General features: G+C 45.3%; 2 protein-coding genes across 7 annotated transcripts in view; one reads left to right on the top strand and one right to left on the bottom strand.

Annotated features, from left to right (window-relative positions):
- Positions 1-4051: 4051 nt before the first annotated feature.
- Positions 4052-6987, bottom strand: ADM (adrenomedullin). 2 transcript variants are annotated; one of them, XM_027737289.2, is made up of 4 exons: positions 6915-6987; positions 6211-6321; positions 5747-5887; positions 4052-5243 (listed from the first exon to the last, which is right to left on the bottom strand). In XM_027737289.2, exons 2-4 carry the CDS (start codon positions 6306-6308, stop codon positions 4928-4930), a joined length of 555 nt encoding a protein of 184 aa, XP_027593090.1. In that variant the 5' UTR covers positions 6309-6321; positions 6915-6987; the 3' UTR covers positions 4052-4927. The 2 variants fall into 2 exon arrangements, with proteins under 2 accessions (XP_027593090.1, XP_027593096.1); XM_027737295.2 differs by having other exon boundaries at positions 4052-5240.
- Positions 6988-13105: 6118 nt separating this feature from the next.
- SBF2 (SET binding factor 2) overlaps positions 13106-24505 on the top strand; it is a 258678-nt gene continuing 247278 nt past the window's right edge. For 3 of the 5 annotated variants that reach the window (XM_027737242.2, XM_027737269.2, XM_027737260.2), the window contains exon 1: positions 13107-13313. In XM_027737242.2, the coding sequence (XP_027593043.1) occupies positions 13259-13313 (55 nt within the window). In that variant the 5' untranslated portion in view covers positions 13107-13258. Of the gene's footprint in view, positions 13314-24505 lie in introns of all 5 variants that reach the window. The other 2 variants (XM_027737251.2, XM_027737278.2) reach the window with 2 other exon arrangements.

Here is a 24505-nt window from a genome sequence, read left to right as displayed (position 1 = left end):
GGATGGGAGAGTCGAGGAGGTCTAGTTAAATGTTTTGTAAAAGTTATCACAGAATCAAAAAAAGTCAAAAGATTTCATTTGGCCTCCTCATTGCTGTTGCATTTGCAAGGAATGTTGCAAGCAAAACACTCCAGTCTTATCAAATCATTAACATTGATTCTAGTCTTAATGGGACCATTTGTTTTTCATTTGGAGACATTATCAAGCATTTTGACTGGTGTATATATACTTGTAGTAAAAAGGCTTTTACACAGCAAAGTTCTTTACCTCATGAAAAAATTATGCTCCTTCTCCTCGTGAAGGATACATGGCCTCACTCCAAAGAATTAAGTATTTTAAAATTAAAACAATTTCAAAGCTGACACAAATTATTTGGTGAAAAGTAAACAACTGTTCTTTAAAAAACATTTGGATAATAAAAGCAAACTCTTGTGAACACAACAAACAAATTTTAGTTAGGCATAAGTGGATTAGTTATTGGTTGTACTCAGTCATGCTGGAATTTTTCCTCCTGATGCCTGTGTGCTCTACACTACTTAAGTATGATGTGAGATAATATGAAACGGTGTATTGACGGCACAAGGAAACTATTTGGATGGCTGTCTGGAGTTGCCATTATTGGCTTTAATTATGACTTGCTGTCCTTTGGGTACTAAATGAGCCAGAAAAGGCTTCATATGTGCCAAAGTATTCATTACTATTCCCCTTTCTGTCGTTGTACTTGCAGAAGAAGTTTTAGTCTGGCACCTGACTGCAGTTCTTCTTAGCATGGACCAAGATGCTTTGCAGATTTTGATAATCATCTAAAAGCACACCAGCGTCTCTACTTTTTGGATACAGTAGAAGTTGTTCCTAGGTAACAGTGGCACAACTCTGACCACTTTCTGATGTAACTGGAGAACAAACACTTTGCGCAGTCATCCAGTGACATGGCTACTTAAAGTCAGTCTTGTGGTACCAACTGGAGAAATAAAAGTAATTCCTTGTTTCCCTCTTCCAGGTTAGGGGACCTGCATACCTGCATTAGGCTTTTTGGGAAAGTTCTTGTATATCATCATTTTAGGCCCCTTGCCACAGTTCCGTATAGACTTAATAATGAAGCCACAAAAATCTTTCTGAAATAAAAATAGCCTTTGGAATCCATTTTGGTAATGAAAAATTGTCTATAGTGAAGTAGTTTTTTCTCTGCCGTGGAGTGTCTCTTGGGTAGGTACAGAACAAAATAATCCCTCATAAAGAATATTCCATGAACTCCTCTGACACTTCACTGTGGAGGCTCTGCTGAGTATGGTGACCACTCCTTTGGCATCCACTCTTGAACAGACCAGTGGACAAGGATGAATTCCTGCTCCAATACATATTTACCTTTGCAAAACTTAATTTTAATTTAGAACCTTGTTTGAACCGAACTTCAAGTCGTAGTTTTAGCACCCTTTGAAATACTGTCCTGTGGGACGCCAGACTGTTCTTAGAAATCAATATTTTTACTAAGGTGGTGTATAAACAGATGCTCCTCATTTTGGAGGCATTTGATGACATCTTCCACTTCTCATCTGTCACATTAGAGCATAAACTGGCCTTGACTTAAGCACATGGCTCTTCTTGAACTTCTATGACTACAGGAGGATGCTTACTTTCGTGGGCTGTTTCACAGCCTTGTTCTCCCTGAAACCTGAGATCCTCACACTTTTCAGAGATTTTTATCTAGTTCATGTAGGGATTTCAACTACTGTTTGAGCATTCCTACCCAATATTTGCTTTGTGGGGTGTTTGTAGTGAAAAGATGCTTAGCCAGAGATCTTCAGTGTCATCCCCTGCTTGGGCAGGAGGAAGAGCTTTCACCTGGACAGCTTGCACCTGGGGCTGGTGCGGAAATGGATGAGAAGGAAGAATGCTATCTCGATATATTTCAGCCCTTATAAACCCATGGCCTGGAACCTGGAACTCAGTTGTGATATGGGGTTAGCTGCACAATGGGAAGGAGTCCCTGCCTGCCTGCTCTGTCATCCTCCCCCTCCTTATCTAGCCTAGGTTAGCCAAAATACTCTGTTATGCTGTTTCTGGGGTTTCCTTTCTTTCTTTCAAAGAATGTACAGAGGCACAGGGCTCCTCACTACTTTCTGCCACTGTTGCTCTTTATACTTTCTGAAACATAGTTTCAAAGACTGGTGGGGGGAATGGAGGGAAAGCAAATCTTTCTTTTCTTTAATTGCTGTTTATTGCAACTGCAGAGTTTTGCTTCTCCCTACAAGCGCGGCAGGTGGTGCTCTTGGTCCTTCCAAACACAAGCAGCAGCACTTCCTAAACTCCAGTCAAGTCAGAATTGTGCCATCCTGCACCAGCTGGCTGGTTTTAGCCCTGTCACATAAGGGCAAGATCTTTCAGCTTTGGGTGAAGTGTTTTCTACCAATGAAGGGGAAAGAAGAGAAGAAAAGGTACTTTAAGTAAGGACTGGATGTTGGCAGTAGATGAAGAAAAGATCAATACAAACAAAAGTAACTAGTTGGCAAGTACATCCTTAATTACCACACTATAGCCCAATCCAGCATCCTGTCCCAAATTTAGATGTATAACCCATAAGGAAAACATTGTAGCTATTAAATTGAATTATTCTGTTGAGGTCCTTTCTGTTTTGCTGTTGTGCTTTAAGTAGCATCCTGCTCTCACCTACACATTGTAATTTCCCACTGCAGGCACCCCAAAACTTGTAACAGCAACTCTTCCAGTGTCAAGGTGTTCCAGGATTTTAAGAGTAGCCACTTGCTTGTTTCTCAGCTGGTAGCCATACTCTGCCCTGAAGATCATGCATTTGCTGTCACCCCTTACATCTTACAAAATCTGGATCAGAAAGGCCATCATCAGTAGAGAGGTAAATTCTCTTCCAGCTGTTAACAAAGAGATGGTAATTAAAATTGGCAAGTGTTATTATACTTGCTTTTTATTTCTTTTAATAGCATTTCAAGTGGAAAACGTGCCTCTCAAGATTTCGAAATTCTTAGCTGAAAATGTTTAGGAAAGTAACTAAAAATAGGCAATTCTGAGCAGAACTTCAAAGTTTGGGGAGAAAAATTATGAATACATGCCAGATATGTAGTCACTCCATCCTTACCCAAGCTTTTTTGCAGCAGTCTTCCTGGAAAGGCATCATTGCCAGTTCTTTCAAATTTTTCTTGTAAATATATGTTCCTGAGGCATTTAGTATTAGGTGAAAAAAAAAAGTAAATTCCCACTTCATTTATTCTAGCAGCATTTAGTTCTGCTGTTCTCCAGTCCTCTTCTGTGTATGTTAACTGTGCTCGGAGATATGGTAAAATAGGGGAAATTGTATGTGTCACCCAAGAAGTTATTTAAATACACTTGTTTTTAGGTTTGTTTTGTTGGAGTGCAAGTAGTATGTACCAATAGATGGTGCTGTTGGTGCATTAATTAGGTTCGGTTTCACATTTGTTTTCTGGTCTGTGGTTGGAATTTGTTTAAAAAAAATAGACAAAACGAAACCCGAAAAAAAAAAAAAAAAAAAAAAAAAAAAAGAACAAAACAACAAAATCCCCAATGCTAAGCTTTTATCCAAAATGTTCTCCCTGCACTGAACCGGTCACCGTTTAACTTTAACCTGAACTGTGGCCCAGGAAATCCTTCAACATAAATAACCTTGGAAGCTGCCATGACCGTTTTTGGAACGCGCTCCCTCAATAAATCTGTTACTTTGTTGTGCAATGTTGAAGTGTGCAGTTGTTTCTCTGATTAATTAGGGCAAAAAATAAACTTGCACGATCAATGCAAGCTGTGACACGTTTCAGCCCTGGCTGGAACATGTGGGCAGAAAAGAGCCTTAGAGCCCTCTCTGCAGACCTGCCCTGGGATTTTAAGATGCATGCTGGTTTGGAGTTTACTCCATTTGATGAGATAAGGTGGCTGCTAACAAAGTCCACAGTGGAAGAGTTTTGGTCTGTCCCAGAACTGCCACGCTAGGTTAGCACGGGTAGGACTGAACACAGTAAGAAATGATTCATCTTGACCACTGCCCCCGCTAAAGACAACATAACAGAACTGTTTTATGTAATTGTGTTTATTTTATTTCACATATTACCCATGGAGAACAGCTGATACATTCTCTACATCTTTCACCAGTCTGGAATGCAAGATAAAAAAAGGTATGGAAAAAGAGTTTAACGTTTGACATTCACGATATGAAAAATAGAGGGGATACAATGTTTTAAAATGCCCGTATGCAATATATATATATATATATATATAAAACGTATAAAAATAAAATATATTTTTCAAAAAAAAAAAAGATACAAACATGACATGACACAGAACAACCTTAAATACCGATACGTATCTCGTGATCCACACACACCGCACTTATAATTAACAAAAACCACGTACAATTGCACTTTTCCTCTCTGTGACGTTCAAGTATATCGCAGTCCCCGCAGGGACTAGTGAGTGTCCGATTCCCTGCCGGGTGCAGATAACGCAGAGGGTAGAGCAGATGTGGGCGACCTGTCCTTGCCCGGGGCTGACGGGCACCCTCAAACTCCCGGAGGCAGAAGGCGAGGCCGGGGCCAGTCGCCCGCCAGCGGGTCCCCCCCGGCGGCGGGGCTCCCCAGAGCATCCCCTCCTCGGGGCAGGGCTCCGGAGGGACCGCCCGGCCCCCCGGGTGCAGCGGCGGGCGGGGGGCGGCTCGGCGGCGCCTTCCAGCCCCGGGCGGCTGGTGCGGGAGCCGGCGGGGCCTCGCCCGGGGAGGGTCGGAGTGGGCGGCTTGCGGGGGGCGCAGCCCCGGCGGGCCCGGCCCTTCACAGCTCCCCCGCGGAGGGCGCGCCGGGTCCCGCCCGGGCGGGCGCTCTCCGCGGATCCTGCCGGATCTCGGTCCGCGCCTCAGTCCATGCGTCGGGGCGGCCTCGGCCGGGGCGTGCGGCGCTCACACCTCCAGGACGGGGTCGAGGGGCTGCGCCCGGTGCGTCCGTGGGCGCCGCCCGGCGCGGGGGGAGCGCGCTGGGCTGCGGCGCTCGGGCAGGGACCGCCGCCGCCGCCGCCCGTAGCCCTGCGGGCTGATCTTGTTGGGGGGGGCGGTGTCGTCCTTATCCTTATTGCCGGTCGTCCTGTGGATCTCGTCGACCAGCCTCTGCACCGTGCACGTCCCGAAGCGGCACCCCATGCGGATGGCTTGGAAGTGGGGGAATCTGTTAATGCTCTGGCGGTAGCGCTTGACGCGGATGTGAGCATCCTCCCGGCTGCTGCGAGGCAGGAAGAGAGAGAACGGGCATGAGAACAGCGCAGTGGGCCCCGGAGGAGGGGACCCGGCGGACGCGGGAAGGGGAGGGGAGGGCAGGGAGCCCCCCAGGCTGGAGACGGGGTTGTCCCGAGGTGCCCAAGTGCCTCCCACCACCCCCGGCTCTGCCCTCCGGCGAGCGGCGGGAGCGCGGAACAGAGCTTGCTGTCCATGGGGGGAGAGGCCCCGCCGGTTTATGGCTGTTACTTTATCTATGGATCCAGAGCTCAAGTTACTATTTATATCTGGCTTTCGCAGTAAAGGCGCTACTATCTCCCGCCGGCTAAAGAGCGCGGGGAAAGGGAGGCGGGAGGCTGCTTTCAGCGCGATGTGCAGCCCGGGCAGGACCTGCCTCCGGGTCTGGGGGGACCTATAGCGAGAATAACCCGAAACACCCGGAAACGAGGGACCCTGAAACTTTGCACCGCCTCGAGCAAGTGCCCGAGCCCAGAAAGGGCTGGTATTTACCTGGGATGCGAGACTCGGAGATCCTCTTTCACGTCCTGGGTTCTTACGAGAGGCAGCACATCGGCGGCTGCCCCCAGCCCTCGGAGCACGCCCGCAGGCTTCACGTCCCGCTTGGCTCGGCTCAGTGCCCATTTTGTCCATCTGAAAGGAGCACAAGGGAAGAGGACAGCCTGTTAGCGCAAGCCTGCAGGGCGGGAGCCAAACCAAATAGATTCGAGGGGCCAAAATCTTTGCCAGCGCCGAGATTTCCCACCCCCCCTTTTTCTTTTCTTTTCTTTTTTTTTTTTTTAATTTTTTCCTCCCAATGTTTCCTGAAAGGGCATGAGGCCTTCAAGGAGCTGTGCAATTCCCATAAGGAGTCCGGTCCCTCCGATCGCGGCCGGAGCCCGGCGCGGGGGCGCGGAGGCTCCGCAGCTCCACGCGCGGTACTGGGCGCTGGCAGGAGGGCGCGCTCCGATACTCACTTTCTTTTGAACTCTGTCGCTACGTCCACCCTTGCAGCATCCACCCCGAAGAAGGTCACAGAACCGAGATAGAGCAGAGCGACGTGAACTAGTTTCATTCTGGCTGGGCTCCTGGTGGAGGGAAAAGTGAAGAACCGTAAGCATGCTTGCTAATAAAAGTCAAGTAAGGACTGTCCTTTATTTCTGGTGATTCCAGAGGGCTCCTTCCCCCGCAGAGCCCCCAGGCTACCGGGGACTTTGTGTCTGATATGAACCAGAAGCTAATATTTGCTCAACAACTTATCACAGAGCAAATAACAGAGCCTCCAAAGTTTACGTTTGCGGAGAGTTTTACTTGCAGAGGCGGCTGAAAACCAGCAGGATTTCCAGAGTACCCCCAGCGGCTTGCACTAGGATTTAGCAAACCCATGAGATTAGAGAGCTGGCTATCGGACGTATCGTTTCCAAACTCCAGCAAGTGTTTTGCTGCCTGGAAGTTTATCCCCCGATAGCTCCTCTTCCCACTTCACACGCAGAACCAGCTAGTTCTGGATCTTATGTTGTAAACTGCAGCTGATGCCAAGAGCCAGTGCAAGACTTCGCAGCATAACTCCAAGCTCTTCAAAACAGTCCAGATTTAGTAGATTCTCACTTCCTCTCCACCTCCCCTGAATCTTTTTGTTGTTGTTGCTGTTAAGGTGGGGGGAAAAAAAAATAGTTCTTACCTGACAGTGAGGATAATCCACTGAGACAAATGTTTTTGTAGTAGCGATCCGAGCTTGCAGGGTTTCCTGAGGAGCGAGAACTCCTCCTTTGTGTGTCTGAAGTAACCACTGCCGAGCTGCGCTCCACCGCTCCCTCTTATAGAGCAGCGCGGGGGAAGTGGGTGGACCTTGGCGTGGCTGGGCAATTTTTCTTTGACACTTACCCCCACCCCCACATTTCAAGCACTCCTTAAGCATTCTAGCCTGGATTGGGGGCAACATATACTAGGGTAAAAATAAGAGGATTATTGAAAATTATCTTAAACAACCCTCTTGGTATTTTGTTAATTATAACGGCAGCTTTTAGGTGTGGATTCCGAGTAATGGCATAACTTGCAAAATCTGATAAGCCCCTCAGTCTGTTTTACTGGGGAGAGGCTTTGTAACTGCTGATATATAATTATATTTGCATGGTCTGTAGCATAATTTCTCATTCTAGACATCTTAACTTCAGGTGGGTGGAAGCAGGGGAGTGGGAACCAGACTTGATCCATTTCAAAATCCATGAAAATCCATCAGATACCAAAGTTCCAAAAATAAACCCATATTTGGACAAAGTGAATTATAATGAGTAACTGTAATGAGCGCCAGCCCTCTTTACATAATTAAGAAATATCAGACATCATTAATATTTACGACCCAGCTTGGGTGCATTTTTTATCTAACAAAATGTATTTGATTTACTTGATCGATTCAAATAAATCACAATTCAAATGGTTTTGGAAGATGAAAGTTAGAGCCCAGTTCTGTACCTTGGAACAGAGGAGGCGATATTGCTTTGGGGCAAACACGGGGTCACTGAAACGCTTGGGATTAGGGAAGACCTGCCGTGCCTTGTGCTATTCCCAAACCTTCACAGACGTGAGTGCGCTTACTTCCCCGGACATCAAGCTAAACCAGCTCAGGATCAGGGTCTCTAACAGCATTCTCCTGGCTGGCCAGCAGCAAAACCTTAGTCAGATCACCTTGTTGTTTGGGGGTTTTTTACAGTTTTTGAAGTCTTTGCTCCGTGACGCTTCAGAAATGCAGAGGTCCGGCTTCGCAGGGAGTGCTGGAAGCCATCCCCAGATGGACCGTGTCCCTGCTCGCATGTCACCATGCAAATTCGGCGAGACCGAGCGAAAAGCCTCGGGAGATCTGTGCCCTGGGGCGTCGAGGTCCCCTTCCCAGCAAGAGACACTCGGGAGGAAGGAATGAGCCGGTGAGATGTTTCTCTCACACAAAAACACTTTGTTTCGCCCCAAGCAAAGTGTTTCAAAAATCAGGTGAGCATGTGCTGGTGACTCTGCCTTTTGTAGATAACCACGGTGGATAACAACACCCTGGAGAGGTATGTGCAGGGGGATGACGGAAACTTTCCTGTACGCGCGGCTGACTCGGTCTAAGGTGCTCCCTCCCTCCCCCCGCTCTCCAGCAGCGTCTGGGCATCTGGAGGCTTCAGTCTCCGGCATCTACCTGTGCGGGTCAGGCTGGCGCGGCAGCCGCCACCCCGCCGTCCCTCCCACGCTCCCAGCACTGCCTGTCTCCGCTCCCCATCGCATCCCCCGGCCGGCCGCCCTTCTCCCCCGAGCCCCCGGCGCGGTCCCGCGGGGCGAGGCGGGTTCCCCGGCCGTGAGCGGCCGCCGGGCGAGCCCAGATCGGCTCCTCCGCCGCACCTGCCCGGCCGGAGCGCGGGGCGGGACCGGCGGCGGCTCCGGAGCGCCGGGAGCCGCCGGGGCAGCGCGGGGGCAGCGCCGGGGCTCCCCCGCGTCCCTCCCGCCCGCCGGCTCGGGCAGCTCCGCGGAGCCACAGCCCCCCGTGCTCCGGAGCAGGAACGCTCAGAGCGAGGGCTTGGGCTGGAAGCTGGGGGAGGAAGGAGTGGGAAAATAGGTGGTGTAGAACGGGACCGGTGTCATGACCAGAGCTGCCCCACGGCATCAGTCCGCGATGGCTGGGTTTTAGAGACCTCATGAGGCAGTTCAGGCTCGAGCGAGTTCAAGCGTTTCCTTGATCAGCAGAAGCTGAAACTGAATCTAACTTTTTCCGAATGGGAAGGCAGGATTTGGTGTGATAAGCACTGCTTTGACTCAAATTAGGTCTCATGTTCCAGTAAAAAAAAAAAAAAATCACACATTTCCTCAAATGCTGGAAAATCCCTCATTAAAATCCTTGTCTAAACGGGAAATGTATTTTGTATACTCTTAGCCAAACAATGCAGAAAGAATCCTACACTGCTTTAGTAATAGTAAGAACAGTAGTAACACAACTCACATATGACTTCCATACTGACTACAAATCTCATCTCACTGATGGAAATCAGCTCGTTCAAATTCATGAGGTACCAAACTTTGGCACATAAATTATCAGTTTGTTGCTGATGTGATTTTTGAAAGGGTTTCAGCAGGTAAAGCTGGTTCAAATCTGACACAAAACATTATGTTCTTTGTTCAGATGCTCATTTTGTTCTTCCTAAGAACTTGCATTACCATGCAGTTTGGAAATGAGCAATAGTCACAGAATTTGTACTATGAGGTAACAGTGATCACTTCTAAAAATATATATAATAAATAGTGAGTTATTTCCACTTGAAAAAAAAGTTACATGCAATGTTCCACAGAAATATTCACAAACTATCAGTCTGAGGCAATGCCATGCAATTCAGCAAGACTGGGCTCTGATATGAAGTGTAGGATCTCCTCTGGATGCTGCCTCATCCATTGTGGGAAAGTTATCCTGGAGGAACATCCAGCTCTTGTCCTTGTTTACTCGGGTGTGTCTTTGAACCTCTTGGTGTTGCCATATGTACAGAAGACTTTACAACATGCATCTCTTCTGGCAGGGAGATTGTGATGATTAGTTGCTATTTATAGAGCATTTTATTCAGGCTGAGATTTATTCCAAAAGGAAAGGTCTAAAATCTCTAGATATCGATGGGGAATCAGTTTGAGGCAAATATTCTGTGCTGATTATGGAAAAAAGCTGCTGTTTGAAGCCATTGGAAGTGCTTTTGCATGTTTCACTTTGGCTTTAAACAAATTTACTGAATTCATATGCCATAGACTTGACTGTATTTCAGGCTGTATGAAAACAGCAGAAAGACAATACTAATAGAATGGCACCCTATGAAGGATATAAAACCTCACTCAAGCTCCACACAGAAAAGCCTCACTGTTAGTGTTTGCACTCAGCCCGTTTCCTCTATGCTGAGGGCACAGCATCAAGGAGCACAGTCTGGTAGTGCCACTGGAGGTTGTTTTGGTGAGCCTTATGTCTGATAGGATTGGGTACATCAAACAAAGCCTCCTAAATGAGGGTGGGAAAACCTGTTCAGGATCACGGCTGCTTCCCTGTTCTGGCATGGGGTGAGGTGACACTGGATTAAGAGACTGCAGCAGTGTGACTTTTGTGTTTCTCGAAGGAGTTACCTGTAGAAGGTATTGTGAACCTTCACAACTTTTTGTTGGCAAGTGCACAGTTTGAGTGTGGCAATAGTGTCCCTTGAGTGCTTTCAGACTCTTGGGGAGGCTGCAGCCCCACAGTTCTTCCCCTGGGGTAAGTACATGACTGTGCTTCTGGAGACCTAGGCCTTGGTGTCCTCTCAGAGCAGATGGTCTGTGAGCCCCTGGCTCACAGAGGGAATTCAGTTTTCTATGGTTTGGATGAGTATTCAGTTTATTTTGCATTAGGCTTTAGGTGAAAAAATACTGTGTCTGTTCCACTTCTTCTTTTGTCCTATAAGAACATAAGATTTCTCTATACTTAAAGGAAATTGCTCAGAGAAGTTGTGGCTGCCCCATCCCTGGAAGTGTTCAATGCCACCCAGGCTGGATGGGGCTTTAAGCAACCTAGTGTAGTGGAAGATGCCCCTACCCATGGCAGGGGGTTGGAACAAGAAGGTCTTTAAGGTCCCTTCTGACCCAAAATCACATTTCATGTGATTCTATGAAATAAATGAGCTCAACTGTACTTCCTATTTCTTATTTAAGATGCACTACCTCTTATGACATGATTTATAAACTTTGGCTGTATTGGTCTAGACAGAAGAAGGAGCAAGGCTGTAAAGTGGGCACAAGCAGTATTGGGGAATCAATAAGTAAACAACTTCCTCTTGAGCCAGCATTTGTAAATGCTCTGGGAAAGGTGTGAGCTGAGAGACAATATTCTCCTGCTAGAGGTGCTGTGTTAAAAGAGCAGCGAGACTTAACTATGGAGAGTTTTTATTACATATTGAATCTTCTTATGAGTGCAGATATGATAACCCTAAGGTCCCATTTCAGCTCCAAATTAAACTTTCCCTCCAGGTTTAGCTGTACAGAACATCATCCCTCGTTTTTGTAAACTGTTGCATGTCCTGCAACCAAAATGCCCATGCATGATTTAACAAAGGTACTCCGAACTCCTACCTAGTGTGACTGACCCCACAGAGTGCAGCTCTTCCTCAAAAAGTGAAGTCAGTCTTTTCAATGCATATATTACATTTTTCTTTACTCCTAAAGTTAACAGGCAAATGTATTAAGATTAGATCTTTATACATGTCATTTGCTTCAAAACAGCCATGCCACGAAGTTGATTACCCCGAGGAGATGTCGACCACTTTGATCCACTGGGAAGTCACGAGTGGGAATTCTGCTGGATTGTCAAAGCTTATCAACTAATTTGCATCTGGCTTATCAGCAAGACACTGCATCGGTGTGTCCCAGCTAAGAGGTGTAAGACTTGCGTGTTTGAAACAGAAATATCTCTGAGACCACTAATGACTGACTGCTGGGTCCCTTGTCATGATGAGTGGTCAGGAGCAAATCCAGCGAGTTTGCTGCAGTTCCACATGCATCCTGGTACCCATGGCTGCTACAGCTCCTCACTGTAGTGCAACCGATGTCCTTAGTGCTGTTCGTTCTCTCCATGCTGTCAAACAGGACGTACATGGGAGCTCATCAGAACGTTTTTGCAGACTCCACCAGCTGTCCATCATCATCATGGCTAGGCTTTATGAACAAAGATTTCAGAAGGGCTCTACCCACATTTGGTACAAGCGCGCTGGTGGCTAAAGAGGCCAATGTGAGATAGACAAGACCGGTAGCAAAAGGCACAGCAGAAAGACTCCTTGGACGGTATCGGCAAGACACGATTCTTTCTGCGTTGTCTTTTCTCTTCGATGGTGATCCTGCGGGCGTTCTCAAAGGAAGCAGCAGCGTTACAGACAGTGTGTCTCCAGGACTCCCGACTGGATGCCAGAGTAGACCAGCGATGAAGATCAATGTGACCAGCTACCCAAACGCTGTGCTGTCAGACACCACGTTCGTTCATCGTGAGCATCTCTGCCACTGCTGGCAGAGCCCACCGGGATTTTGGGGGCGACAGTCCCAAAGTTGTCGGCCTCGTCTGTACAGTATAAGCAGCAACACGGCACCTCCGGCACTGCCACCGCCCGTGCCCGGCCAGCCTGTCCGGGACCAGGCGGGTCAGGCCGAGGCACCGCCGGCCACTGCCCCGCCAGGCTCATCCCCCGCCTGAGACCCCCCTCCGGGGCCGCGGCCGCTGCTGTGAGGGGGGACGGGGGCCGAGACCCTCCCTGTCCCTCGGCACCGCCACAGAGCCCGGCCGAGCCGCGGGACGGCTCCCCCCGCGGCGGCACGTCCCGCACATCCCGGACGAGACGTAAACAGGAAACATCCTGGAAGCGCAAGTCCCGGTTCCCGAGGCCGGGCTGGCGGGGATGGCACGAGCTCGCATTAGCCGGGTTCCATTTTCGCGGAGCCTCGGCGGGGGCGATGCCCGGCCCCGGCAGCTCCTCTCGGGAGCGGTGAGGTGCGGTCCTGCCCAGGCACCCGGCTCTGCCCGGGCGTGCGGAGCGCTCGGCCCCGCCGCGTTTGTCTTCAGTAACGGGGAGCGCGGCCCGGTCCCGCTGCCCCCCGGGCGGGCACCGCGCAGGGCGGCTGCCGGCACACAAAGCCCACCGCGGGCGGGGCACGGACCTCCCCCACCGGGCCCTCCCCGCCCGCGGGGGGCTCCGAAGGGAGGCACTGGCGCTGGCACCGGTTCGTGCCGGGGCAGCGGGCGGCCCGGGATAGCGGGACAGCCCAGGATAGCGGGACCTCGGGAGATGCCGGGACAGCGCGGCCGGGCCGCCCCAGCCCCCGCCCAGCCCGCGGGGTCACGGCGAGCGGTCCGGGCGGCGCGCAGGCGCACGGCGCGCCCGCGCCTCCAACATGGCTGAGGTGCTGCCGCTCCTCCTGCGGCGGGCGCGGAGCGGAGGATGCTGAGCCCGCCCGGAGCCGCCGCCGCAGCCGCAGGGGTGGTGAGGCCGAGGCGCGCCCCGCGCAGCCATGGCCAGGCTGGCCGACTACTTCATCGTGGTGGGCTATGACCACGAGAAGACAGGTAGGTGTGGCTGCGCGCAGCGCTGCCCCGCCGCGCCTGGCCGCTCCCCCCTGCTCCGCGCTCCTGCCCGGCCCCGGCCCCCGCCCGCCTCCGGCCGGGCCGCGGGAGGAGGAGACTGCGGCGCACACGGGGCGCGTGTCCGGCCGCGGGAGGAGGGGGCGAGGGCAGCGGGGCCAGGGGAGGGTTAATGCCCCTCTCCCGAGGCGGAGCGGGGCCGGCGGGGAAGCGGAGGGGCTCTCGCACCGCCCGGCCGGGGCGCCCCCCGGCCCTGCCCCGCCCGCCGGGAGCGGCGGCGGATCCTGCCCGAGAGCGCGGGCAGGTTAAATCGGTGCCCACCTGGGTCCCGGGGCTGAGCCGCGGACAGCCGCGGCTCCCGGGAGAACAAAGGCCGGGGGGGCCGGGGAGCAGAGAGGTGTTTGCCCCGTCTCATTGATTATCTGCCGCCTGTTGAGCTGTGCCGCGGGAACCCCGGCGAGGCTCTCGGGAATGGCTCCCCAGGAATGGCTGCTTTTCCTTAAGGCTCGGGATGCGTTCTGTCTGCTCGGGGGGAAAGGGAAGTGGTGTTATCGGCTGTCGCTTTGTGGGGAAAGAGAGAGTGGTTTGTGTTACGTAACTGCCCGTTGTGATGCCAGGGAGACCTTAAATCAGTGCACGAACCGATTCGAAAATGAAGTGATTGTCAACTGGTGTGCGCTTGTCCGGGTGTTTCAGAGTGATCCTTTGAATGTATGTTGTTAATAAACAATATTTTAAACAGTTGAATGTCCCCTGATTTATTTGTCTGTGCATAAACCAAGCAACACTCAAGTTTGTTACTCAGAGTAGTTCTTTGAAGTAGCAATTGCGTGTAATCCGTATTTGTTCATTCTAAAAGCGTAGCTAATAAACTCGGACTAAGAATTATTTTTCTTTTAAAGAAGTATAACGTTTAGAGAAACCGTTGTATCTATGTGTTTAAAGATACAGTGTCTTACAAAGTTCTGCTAAGGGTCTCTTGGGTTTTACTATACCAGTATTATTATTCCTTTAATTGTGGCCTGGTTCCCCCTCCCACCCCATTTGGTAATAGGCTTGTCCTAATTGTGCTGTCAAAATTAAGACGTGAAATGGAGAGTATTTTATGTTCAAAATAAAGATCTCCCTTTTTGCCCCTCTCCTGTTTGGAACTTTTCCCCGACAAGGCAGAGAGGCCCAAATCAAAACAAAGAAGCAACCAAAAAATCGAGGTGTGCTTTTAAGAAGACAAAGCAAGTAGGCTGCTTACTTCAAGGGTATGATCAATCTGACGTAGCCAGTTTGTGAAATGAAATTACAGATTGCATTGGAAAGCTTTCTATTTGTAAAATGTCTTCATCTGTAGGTTTAAGTATGTGTTTAACTTCCTGTACATAAATTGTCTCGTGAAGGTTGGTAGAACTGCTTGCACGGATGAAATTGAGCAGATTCAGAAATAAATCCAAAACCTTAATTTGAAAAGGTCATGCCCAGAAAGTAACTATTTAGACTTCATTATTTAAATTATTTGTTGCTACTTTAATGCTTCATAATAAAAATGCTTGAAGGAACAACATTCTGTTGAAGACTAGGCATGCATTGTTTTCCAAATTCCTTTACCCCCACATGCAATCCCATAATACATGGAGTACTGACCTTTATTTTTCTTATAAAATGGTAGTTTCTTGATGCATTTATTATGCTTCCTCCCATATGAAAAGCACAGACAAGCATTTCTAGGATTATAGGCTTGCTGCTCTTGAAGCTTTTATATTTTTAAGTATGTTCTCCTTTTTTTTTCATCTTCAGCAACATTCTGGCTTGGGTTTAATGTGTTTGATTTTAATGTTGGGTGTAATTACATTTTATAGTGTTGTGGGTTTTTTTCAGGCACAGTCTGTGGAGTAGCTTTGTGTAAACAAGCAAACAAAAATCCTGTAATCTTCCCCCTTTTCCCCAACCTGTATGTCAGCAGCAGTTGGGATAATGTGCGCTTGTGGTTAATGCAGAAGGAGGTTTATGGTAGTGACTGTTCTCCCAGAAAAGCCCCACTGTGTCTGCAGTCTCTCTGTAGGAGCCATCATCTGCTCTGGCTGGTTATATGGATTTATTTACATGTGCCAATATCTGCAATACCACTGAAAATGTGGTAAATTTATTGCTTTCCTGCGCAGATTATCTGGCTTTATTCAAAGCCAGTTTGCTATAAATGTCTAAAATGCAGCGTCTGTGCACTTGTGCAATTTAGGAGCAGATTTCTACAGTTTTCTTGTTGCAGAACAACTTTGTTATTGAGGTACTACAAGTTTTTGTCCAACACAGTCTTAAGAGGAAGTGAGCGTTTTTTTTGTCCTCGAATAAACCAAAGAGTGTATCCTTTGGGAGTCAAACATATGAAAGTCCATTCCTGGTCTGGTCTAGGCCTGTGTAAACTGATGTTACAGCAGTCCTAGTGCTGTCATTCCTATTGTGTTAAATCTTCCTTTCATTTTCAGCTTGCTTTAGGATGGTGACCTGTCAAAAAGGCCATTCTTGCTGAGCATTTTGCCTGTGTTGCTGTATTATTTTGTTCTTGGGCTACTTTTCTGCTAATTTTTCAAGCAGAGCTGGCTCACCGGGATGTCAGATGAACGCCGGGATTGGCATAAAGGATGATCAGGAGCGTGCCGGAAGATTAGTGCACCCTGAACGTATATCAGCTTAAGTGGTCCTGAAACCTTGGGCAATGTTAGTGAGGTGCCTTAGTCTCCTACATGCTCCAGGGAAAGTAATGGAGGCCTCTGGATAGTTTGCCTAACAGGCAGTTTATTCACGCTTGGCAGGACGCACGGACTCCGCCTGAGCGGAGAATGAGCTTTGCTGGTGACAAATGTCAGTAGAGTTGCAGGCACGTAGGAAGTTGAGAAGGCTTTGTGTTGTAAAGGATGACCTGATTTGCCCAGCTTTTTACGTTTTTCAGGAACATTTGTCCGTGTTCCTACTTAAGTCTGTGCCTTTCACCACAAAACTGAGCTTAGATATATCACAGTTTTAATTGCTGTTGTGTATTTTGAGAACTCGTTCTGAGCCACTACAAGGAACTGCAAGAGCAGTAGCTCCTGTCAGAAGTTCATGTTCATTGTCCTGAGAAACCAGATTAGATAAATCCCCCAAATTTAATAAAACCCCATTTTTTGTCTGAACAGTGGGAATATGAAGGATTTCAATCATAAACTAAGGTTGATTGCTTTTCCCTGTTTATTTTGCCTTCAGCTGAACCTTGTCTAGGGTAGATAACCACATTTTCCCCCAACATATCAGCACACTGTAAAACTATTATGTAACTGTTATGGCTACAAAAGGCGCTTACAGAAGTCTCTGAAGGGAACAAAGGTGCTAGAAAATGTAGGCATTCTGGGTTAACAGCTAGAAGAAACCCCAGAAGGCCTTTCTGTGTATCCATTTTATTTTTGCATGGATTTTTGAAGTGCGTTTGATGTGCTTCACCAAAACATTCCCATTTAATATGTTTGAATAATGGAATGTGGATGGGATTTAGGAAGAACACAGATGTTTGCAAAGATCGCAGAAGGGCATGAGAAAATGCCTTTTTGTTTGGTTTGGTTTTGGTTTTGCTGGTATAAGCCCCAACCATAAATCTCTCCCTAGAGAGATTCCCTAGAATATACGTATGGTGATACTTGGAAAAGGTAGAAGAACATTTTGTGTCTTTCTTAGCTCAGCAGCTGAAAGGTAAGGAGAAAGAAGTGAGGATCCAAATACTTGCCCATACACCCATAGCAGCTTTCCTGTAGGGTGCTGTTGTGTACCCAGCAGTTCACTGAGAAAACCTGTGAGGTGGGACAGGGTATTTTTCCGTGAGGCTTGGTCGCTGTAAGACAGAGGGATGTTTTGTTCTTTCTTATGCATGCAGTTGCAATGTGTATGACAGAAGGCTTGCAACAGTATAGCAGTTTTTTTTGGCTGTTGTCATAACTGATAAATGCTGGTATAACATGTGTAGGCTCTGTTGTGGTTGTTTCTGTTCTGATTTTTATCAACTTCTTTTCAGGGAAGCCTTTGTTGTCTAACATAGCTTCGTATCTTGGTGGATTTTGAAACAAGACAAGTGATTCTTGATAGAGGGGGAGAAGTTCCTAAATAGAGTTGTCTGATTCTTTTTTTCTTTTTTTTTTCCATGAGCAGATTTTACCTGTGGAGAATAGAATATCATGGAGATTTTTTGGTGTATTTGTTATATGTTCATAGTTGGGCTTTCCCCTGGGCTAGCATATGTATAAGGAGCAGATGATTTCTCTCTGTCTTGATATGCAACCTCTGTAGAAGAGAAAATGTAGAAAAATAAGAGAATAAAGCTGTTACTTCAGTGACTTTCTTATCTGTGCTGTGGCTTAATTTAATTCAAATACAATCCACGGAAATCTGAAAGGGGTTAAAAAACCCAACGAAACCGAAGTCCTTCGTCTTGTGGCAGGAGGTTCTTGTACCTGTTATGGGATGATACATCAACTGTCATTGCTGTTTCCCTCTATTACAGTGTAGTATCACAACTGGAGCAGAATGTGTGTGTTGGTGAGAGATGACTGTAGTTGGCTGTGGCCGGGTAGGGCATGGCTGCCCGAAAACTTCGTCAAACAAATTAGTTGCTCTAGTAAATGAAATTATCTCTTCCTACAGACCTCCTCCTCTTGTTTTCAAATACAACAGATTCCACAATGCTATGCTGAAATGAAATGAGAAAAGAATATTTCCATTGCATGTGGTTTTGTTTGTTTGTGAGGGTTTTTTTGTGGTGATGTTTGTTCATTATATATATATATTTTTTTTTTTTTGATGAGCTAAGGCTGTCTTGAAAGTCTGCTTGGAGGAAACCTCCCTCCCAGTATTTTTTGGTAGGATGTCTTCATAAAAAGGTATTTGAGCAGTTTCTTCTGATACATAGTGTTGACTCAAAAAATATTGTTATTTTGATTCATGGATTTGTTTTCATTTTAGAGAAATCTTAAAATCAATACAGATCACGTACCTTTTCTTTCCCTCAAATGAATGAATGCTAATGAATATTTCTAAAGAATTTACAGTAACAGCAATAAAAATACATTTTTTTCAGCCTTTCATTTTAAACCAAGACATTCACGGAGGCTGAATTTTTTCTCCATGAGTTGTCTTCATTGGTTCTCAAATACGAGGACACAGACTGTGTTGAGGGAAGTAGCCTTTCATATCTTTTTGACCAAATTGCCATCAAGGAACTCTCTCCTCTTTTCTGTCCTGGATTAGCTTTGTGGATTATTAGACAAAAAGACACCTTTCCTGCAGCGTGTTCATGGAAAACAGATTGTTATGCAAGTTTGTTAAGCACTGGCCTTCTATGACCACAAGCATATTTTTCAGTGGAGGGACAATGAGACTGACATTTAATTTCTGCAACGTCACAAACATAATAGTCTTGTCTTATAACACTGAGGACGATAATTATACTGCTGTGGTAGTTCACTGACATGAATTTAAAGTACCAACCTTCCCAGCTGCTGGTACTTAAAAAATAAAAAACAAAGGAAACCCCAACATCACTGTGGAATCATTTTGAAAGTGTGTAACAGTAGATTCACTGTTCAACCTTGATAAATGTCAGTGAAAGTGGTATCATACAAATATAAGTAAATAGGAAGCTTTCCTTTGATTCATCTCTCCTTTTACTCCTCCCTGGCAGTAACATGAGACTTTTAAGCTCCTTGCTTATATAGTGAAAAAAAATTATTTCTAACAATAACACTATCAGTCTTGATGAGATTAATTTTCTTCTGCTTGGTGTTGTATTCCAGTTATATGTATTTGTTGAAATAAATTACTCCTGTGGTGTCAGTGGTATATTCTGAAGTCAAGGACAATCCAATTAGTGTTGATTGGGATTTGGCAGCTAAATCCCTGCTCATTGAGCCAAGAACATGCTGGTTATTGCTTATCTGTTAGTGACTAGATAGATAATGATTTCATGTCTCTAATGTTTACAATTCTCAGTTTTCAATCTTCTGCAAGTTGAATACTGTGAAAAAATGAAGTCATTGAATGCAGTTTGAATTCTTTGCTTTGTAGTAGTCTTGTGCTCAAGGTGACAAAGTAACTAATCACAAAATTTCCACTAAGCTTGACATAAGTGACAGGCTCTCAGTACTGCAGCCAAAACCAGTAGTTGGTGACAGTACGGTCTGAGGTTTTGTGTAGCTGCCCTAGAGGAATGCTAATATACAGGAAAAACAAAAATCATTGTAATTTTGGATACAAATTCAGAATAGTGTCATCCAAAACCCCATTGGACCATGGGAAGCCTCAATGGATAAAAAGAGACAAAAGGAATGTTACTGGGCTTACAAAATCAATCACTCAGAAATTCAAGGGGGGGGGGGAAAAGAAGGTGGGAATAATATCCTTTTACTGTGCTTCATATGTTGTTTCCTACGATTTAGAACCTCAGAAAATTCATTATCTGACCCTTGGATAGATCTTCAGCAATATTGGAAACATCTTTTTAAATGTTGTACTTACACATTGAGTCTACTGGAATAGCAACTGGAAGGAAAATGAGACATTCTAGCAGAGGATTTCTCAGATACTTGTGGATGCAAAGGGGGATGACAACTTTTCTTTCTAGAACCTTGACTTCAGTTGTGGAATATTGTGCATTTGGAAGATGGGTTTTGTTGAGCTACTTTTACCAGATGCCATAAATAATAGTGCCAAGAGTATTGAGTGTTGTTGGCAGTGTCCCCTTCACACTCTGGAGTGGGCTCCACATTGCTTCCATGTGGTTTGGGAACCCTGCTCCATCAGACTGGCCACCCCCTCTCATTACTCTGTTTGACGCATTCTGGTATTTGGAAATTCTTTGTCTTCTAATTTGGTTTTCTAGGTTTACCCCAGAAGAATCTCTTACAGTCTCTTTTGCTTTCTCCTTCCTTCTCTCACTCTTAATATCTGTTTAACCCTTTTTATCTGCTCTGGTTTTCTGACATGAAGTCCTCTTGGCCAGTCAATCTGATTTCTTATGGTTTTGATCTTTAAATAAAGAAATGTCAATTCATCACATAAACGACAAGGCCAGGTTTTGTCCCTGCTGTAAATTTTGGGCCTAAAAGAGTGTTTGGTAGAATTTTAGTTAAGGCAAAAATTGTGCTTTTCCCTCCAGTCTTATTTCTTAGAAGCAGAAAAAGTATGTGGTGTGAAGTTTTATTGAAGTAATGGAGCTAGAGACAGATGTTAAGCATTGGAACTTTAGATGGTACATTTAGTTTGGCTATATAAAAAAAGAATTGAAAATAGCTATAGAATAAGAGGTCAGACCACCATTAGTGATGCTTATGGCTGTGAGCTATGTGTGTGCCTAAAAAACATCACACTCGTGTTTCTCAGTTTCTTGTAGCTGCACCAGTTGTAGCACAGTAAAGCTTTTAACTTGACCACTCTGTTGTTAAACTCTTTCACAGCTTAAGTTTGTACATTTAACATGTGTATTTTTGCTTTGGACAAAGAAATGCAGACACTCATCCTTTTTTGTCACTATTGTTCTGTGAACTATAAATCTAATTCCTAACTGGCAGTAAGCATAAGCTGACTGTGTGACTAACAAAATACTCAAGACTCAAAGGACAAGGTTGTGATCTTGTCATGAATACAACTGTAATGGACTTTTAATTCTTGGAATACTCTTGAATGGGCATACTGTATTTTTTTAAGAAAGGTTAAATTAGGAAATATGTACTTTTTCATTCTCTTACACAGACTGCTTTTCATAAACACGCAAATTGCAATTGCATAAAAACAGAAGAAGAAAGCCACACGCTTTGCTCCTGCAGAGCTGTTTCTTCATAAATAGTGTATTTTCCCAGAAAAATATATAGTAGTTTTGTGAAGCTTGTGTGATGACTAGGCTGTTAGTGGTCTATATTGTTTGTATATGCTATTTTTAAACTAACACAAATCATTCTAGTAGAAGTTACAGGAGGATTTCCATTTTCTTCCTTTTTTGATAATTTCTGAAGAGAGAACTAGTAGGTTTCATATTTTTTAAGAACGTAGAATTTTTTTAAGAAGATTTCAAACAAAAATTGATCATACTTTTCCTTCCTAAAGCACAGATTTAAACCCGCATTTTTTTCCCCATATAGGTAATTAAATCTATTTCTGAGGTCTCTCTTTTAGAGAGATTTCTTAAAACCTTCAGTCTGTGAGGATTTTTTCTCTTCACTGTATTTTGTTTAGTGATGGACATAGCTCTCAATACTGATCTGTAAGAGCTGGTAGTGGATCCTAATGTGGCTGATGGGAAATTGTTCTTGAATTCATTGTGCCTAGTAGAAGGGTCTAGATGTGGCCTTGATATTGTCTTCTATCCCAGCTCTGAAAGCTCACAGTGCTGGTAAAGCCTGGAGCTGGCTTTGTGCAGTTGGGAAGGTCAGTGCTCATTTGGTGGAGCAGTGGGGCCTTTCGGAGTTCCTGCTGCTGTGGCTGCTGTGGCTGCTGCCAGGCTGCCAGGCACAATTTGCTTTTTGAAGGTATCTTAGCCTGGGGCCTCTGCCTGAGCCATAGATTGTGCCTGGCTGCAGCTGAGGAACTATCTGGAATTCTCTGCTAAGGGAGGGAAGAGCTGCTGGCTGAGTGCTGCCTTTGGGATTCACCCCACGTTTCTTAGAAATGCAATTATTGAATTATTCTTAATTCGATAGATTCAGCAGTGGTAGAAAGCCCAAGATTTGGAATGGATGGTGTTTCTGAAACAAATAAGATAACGAGGCGTATACACAGAATAAAAGGCTGTTTTCTGTGGTAATAAATAGTCAGAGTTTGCGTTCAGAAATCCTTGCAAGGTCTGAGGGTTCAAGGGGCTGCAGAGAAGTGTTTCTTCCCTAGATATTTTATAGTAGCTAAAACTTAAATGCTTATTTTCAGTAGTAAATTCTGGTCCACTTTGCTAAAGTGAGTTAAGGTAATGGCTGTGAAAGTCTCAGATGTGCCCTTTAGCTGGAGGCAGCTTCCCCTACGGCAATTTTAGACGCTGGTGGCAGTTCAGTGCTGCTTCCACTACTGAGCTGAGGTTTTGACTCAAGCTGCCAGTGAACGTGCCTTAAGCTGGGACACCTGGAGTGATCGAGGCATGGGGCATACATTCCCTTTTCCAGCTCAGAGGGGTTAGTTGTTAACAGCAAAGAGGACTAGAACATCCCAAACTCCCTCAGTGGGCTGTCCTGGGGCCGGAGTGGCCGAGCCGTGGTGTGTGAGCTGAGATGGCACCGTGATTCAGCGGGACGGCCAAAGCAAGTGGCATGTTGTTTCAGTTACAGGCAAGAGAAAAGAAAACAAAGCCATGGAGAGCCACATGTTTGTGATTTGGAATTCAAAACTCTTCTTTCAAAAGATTCTCTTTCCTGTTTGATTAGTGTGCATAAATAATGATACCAGGTTTGCCACTGAGTAAACAGTGTTGATTCAAGTAGTGATACTTTTGTGAGGTTGTTGTTTCAGTACTGTGTTTTCCAAATATTTTGTTTATAGTGTTTATTATTAAGAGAGATGAGATCATACATATTTAACAAAATATTCTTGTGGAGGCTGCTTTTTATTATTTTGTTCTCTTTTGCCACATGGCATCTTTTTGGAAGAAACAAGCTGAAGCTTTTTATTTTTTTTGTGAGAGAGTGGTCTTGAAAAGTACCCAGAAAACATGCTTGCTGCCTTTCTGACCTCATGAGATCTTTTGGCATTTAAAAAAAAATTGTTTACGTGCATACTGATGAGTTTCTTTCTTTGTTTGTTTTTAATTTTAAGAAAATGTGGTTCAGTTTTTTTAGTAAATGGCCATTTTTAGAAAACTGCAGTTCAAGAACGTGGCTTCACTTGCCTAGTCTGTAGACATGGTCATTGATAACCATAGCTGCTCTTCTTGCTGGTAGCCCAGTAGAAGACAGAAGGTAACAATTTACATCCATACTTAATTCTAACAAAGATGAGGATTGTTCCACCTTACAATGAAGTAGGATTTTAGAGGCCTGACTCAGAATAACTGTTGTTTTCATAATCTGTTGTTTTCTTCAGAATATGTTTACCATTACTTGAAGTTAGAAAACCCAGAGGTGAGATGTATATAAAAGGAATAATAACAGTAATAATTTTTTTAAAAAAAGACCTTAACTGGACTGCACCCATCGTTTCTGTCTTACGGGAGTGACCTTGGAGATATTCTGTTTTACAGAGTTGTGATGGTTAAGGATAGGATGCTGAAAACTAAACCCATGCAACTCCTATCTTCCTCTGCAACTGAGTGATGTGTGTTCTGTTTATTCTCAACCAGTGTTTCTAAAGTTATAGTAAGATTTGTGGGTTGCATTGTCTTCTTTTACTGACTTCTTTCCTCCTTCTCCTCCCTGATGCCACAAAAATCAGTAATTTTTCTTGTTTTAGGTTTCTTATAAAACTTAGGTCATGGCTACTAATAAAATACTTTGAAATCCTGAAGCAGAAGACTCAGGATATAGTTCTGAATTAAAAACCAGTTCCTGTTTTATAAAGAGCATTTTTACCGATTCATCTTTGGGTTGAAAAATCTCAAGGGTAAAAACTTAGACTATAAAGATTGATTAGATATTCTGATGAGTTTCTGTGATGTATCCTCATGTTTGATAATCATCTTTATCTTCCTGCTATCTGATTTTCCACTTTTTTCTGCCAAACTACACAGGTTTTGTAGCAAGAGTTATTATTCTGCAAAACTCTGTGAACCCCGAAAGGACAAGCATGTGGCTTCTGTGAAAAATCTGATAGAGATGTCTGTTTTAAAAATCCCCTTATGAAGTCTAGAAATCAGCAGTAGTTGTTGAGTAGTAGGAAACCCTCATTACTTACTGTCTGGTATGTACTCCCTACCTAATGTGTTTTCTTAAGGATTTGAAAACAGATTTGCAAAGACCAAAATATAAATTCTGTGTTTTATTAGATTTATGATTTTATCAAGACTGAATCTTCTTTAATTCTATTGCATTTGACAATTACCAAGAAGAGATTTGGACTGCAGTGATCTTAATGTAGCTGTACAAAGCACCATATGCTTTCTACATTTTTTAAAGCAGATGGACAAATATGTTTATCAACATGGTCTTACCAAACTTAATTGGCAGCACATTTTCATATCTGAATCTAAGCTGTTC

The sequence above is a fragment of the Pipra filicauda genome, unplaced genomic scaffold (genome assembly GCF_003945595.2).
Source record: "Pipra filicauda isolate LSUMZ 115617 unplaced genomic scaffold, ASM394559v2 scaffold26_size5592650_pilon, whole genome shotgun sequence".
Taxonomy (NCBI): domain Eukaryota; kingdom Metazoa; phylum Chordata; class Aves; order Passeriformes; family Pipridae; genus Pipra; species Pipra filicauda.
The sequence above is the reverse complement of the archived record's forward strand: the minus strand, read 5'-3'. Positions and strand labels throughout refer to the sequence as shown.

Bases quoted from the DNA above. Each gene is read 5' to 3' on its own strand.
- ADM (XM_027737289.2), bottom strand. From the start codon at position 6,308: ATGAAACTAGTTCACGTCGCTCTGCTCTATCTCGGTTCTGTGACCTTC. The intron at 5,888-6,210 runs GTGAGTATCGGA...TGCTCCTTTCAG, and splicing joins GCGACAGAGTTCAAAAGAAA to ATGGACAAAATGGGCACTGA. The intron at 5,244-5,746 runs GTAAATACCAGC...CCTGCCTCGCAG, and splicing joins CTCCGAGTCTCGCATCCCAG to CAGCCGGGAGGATGCTCACA.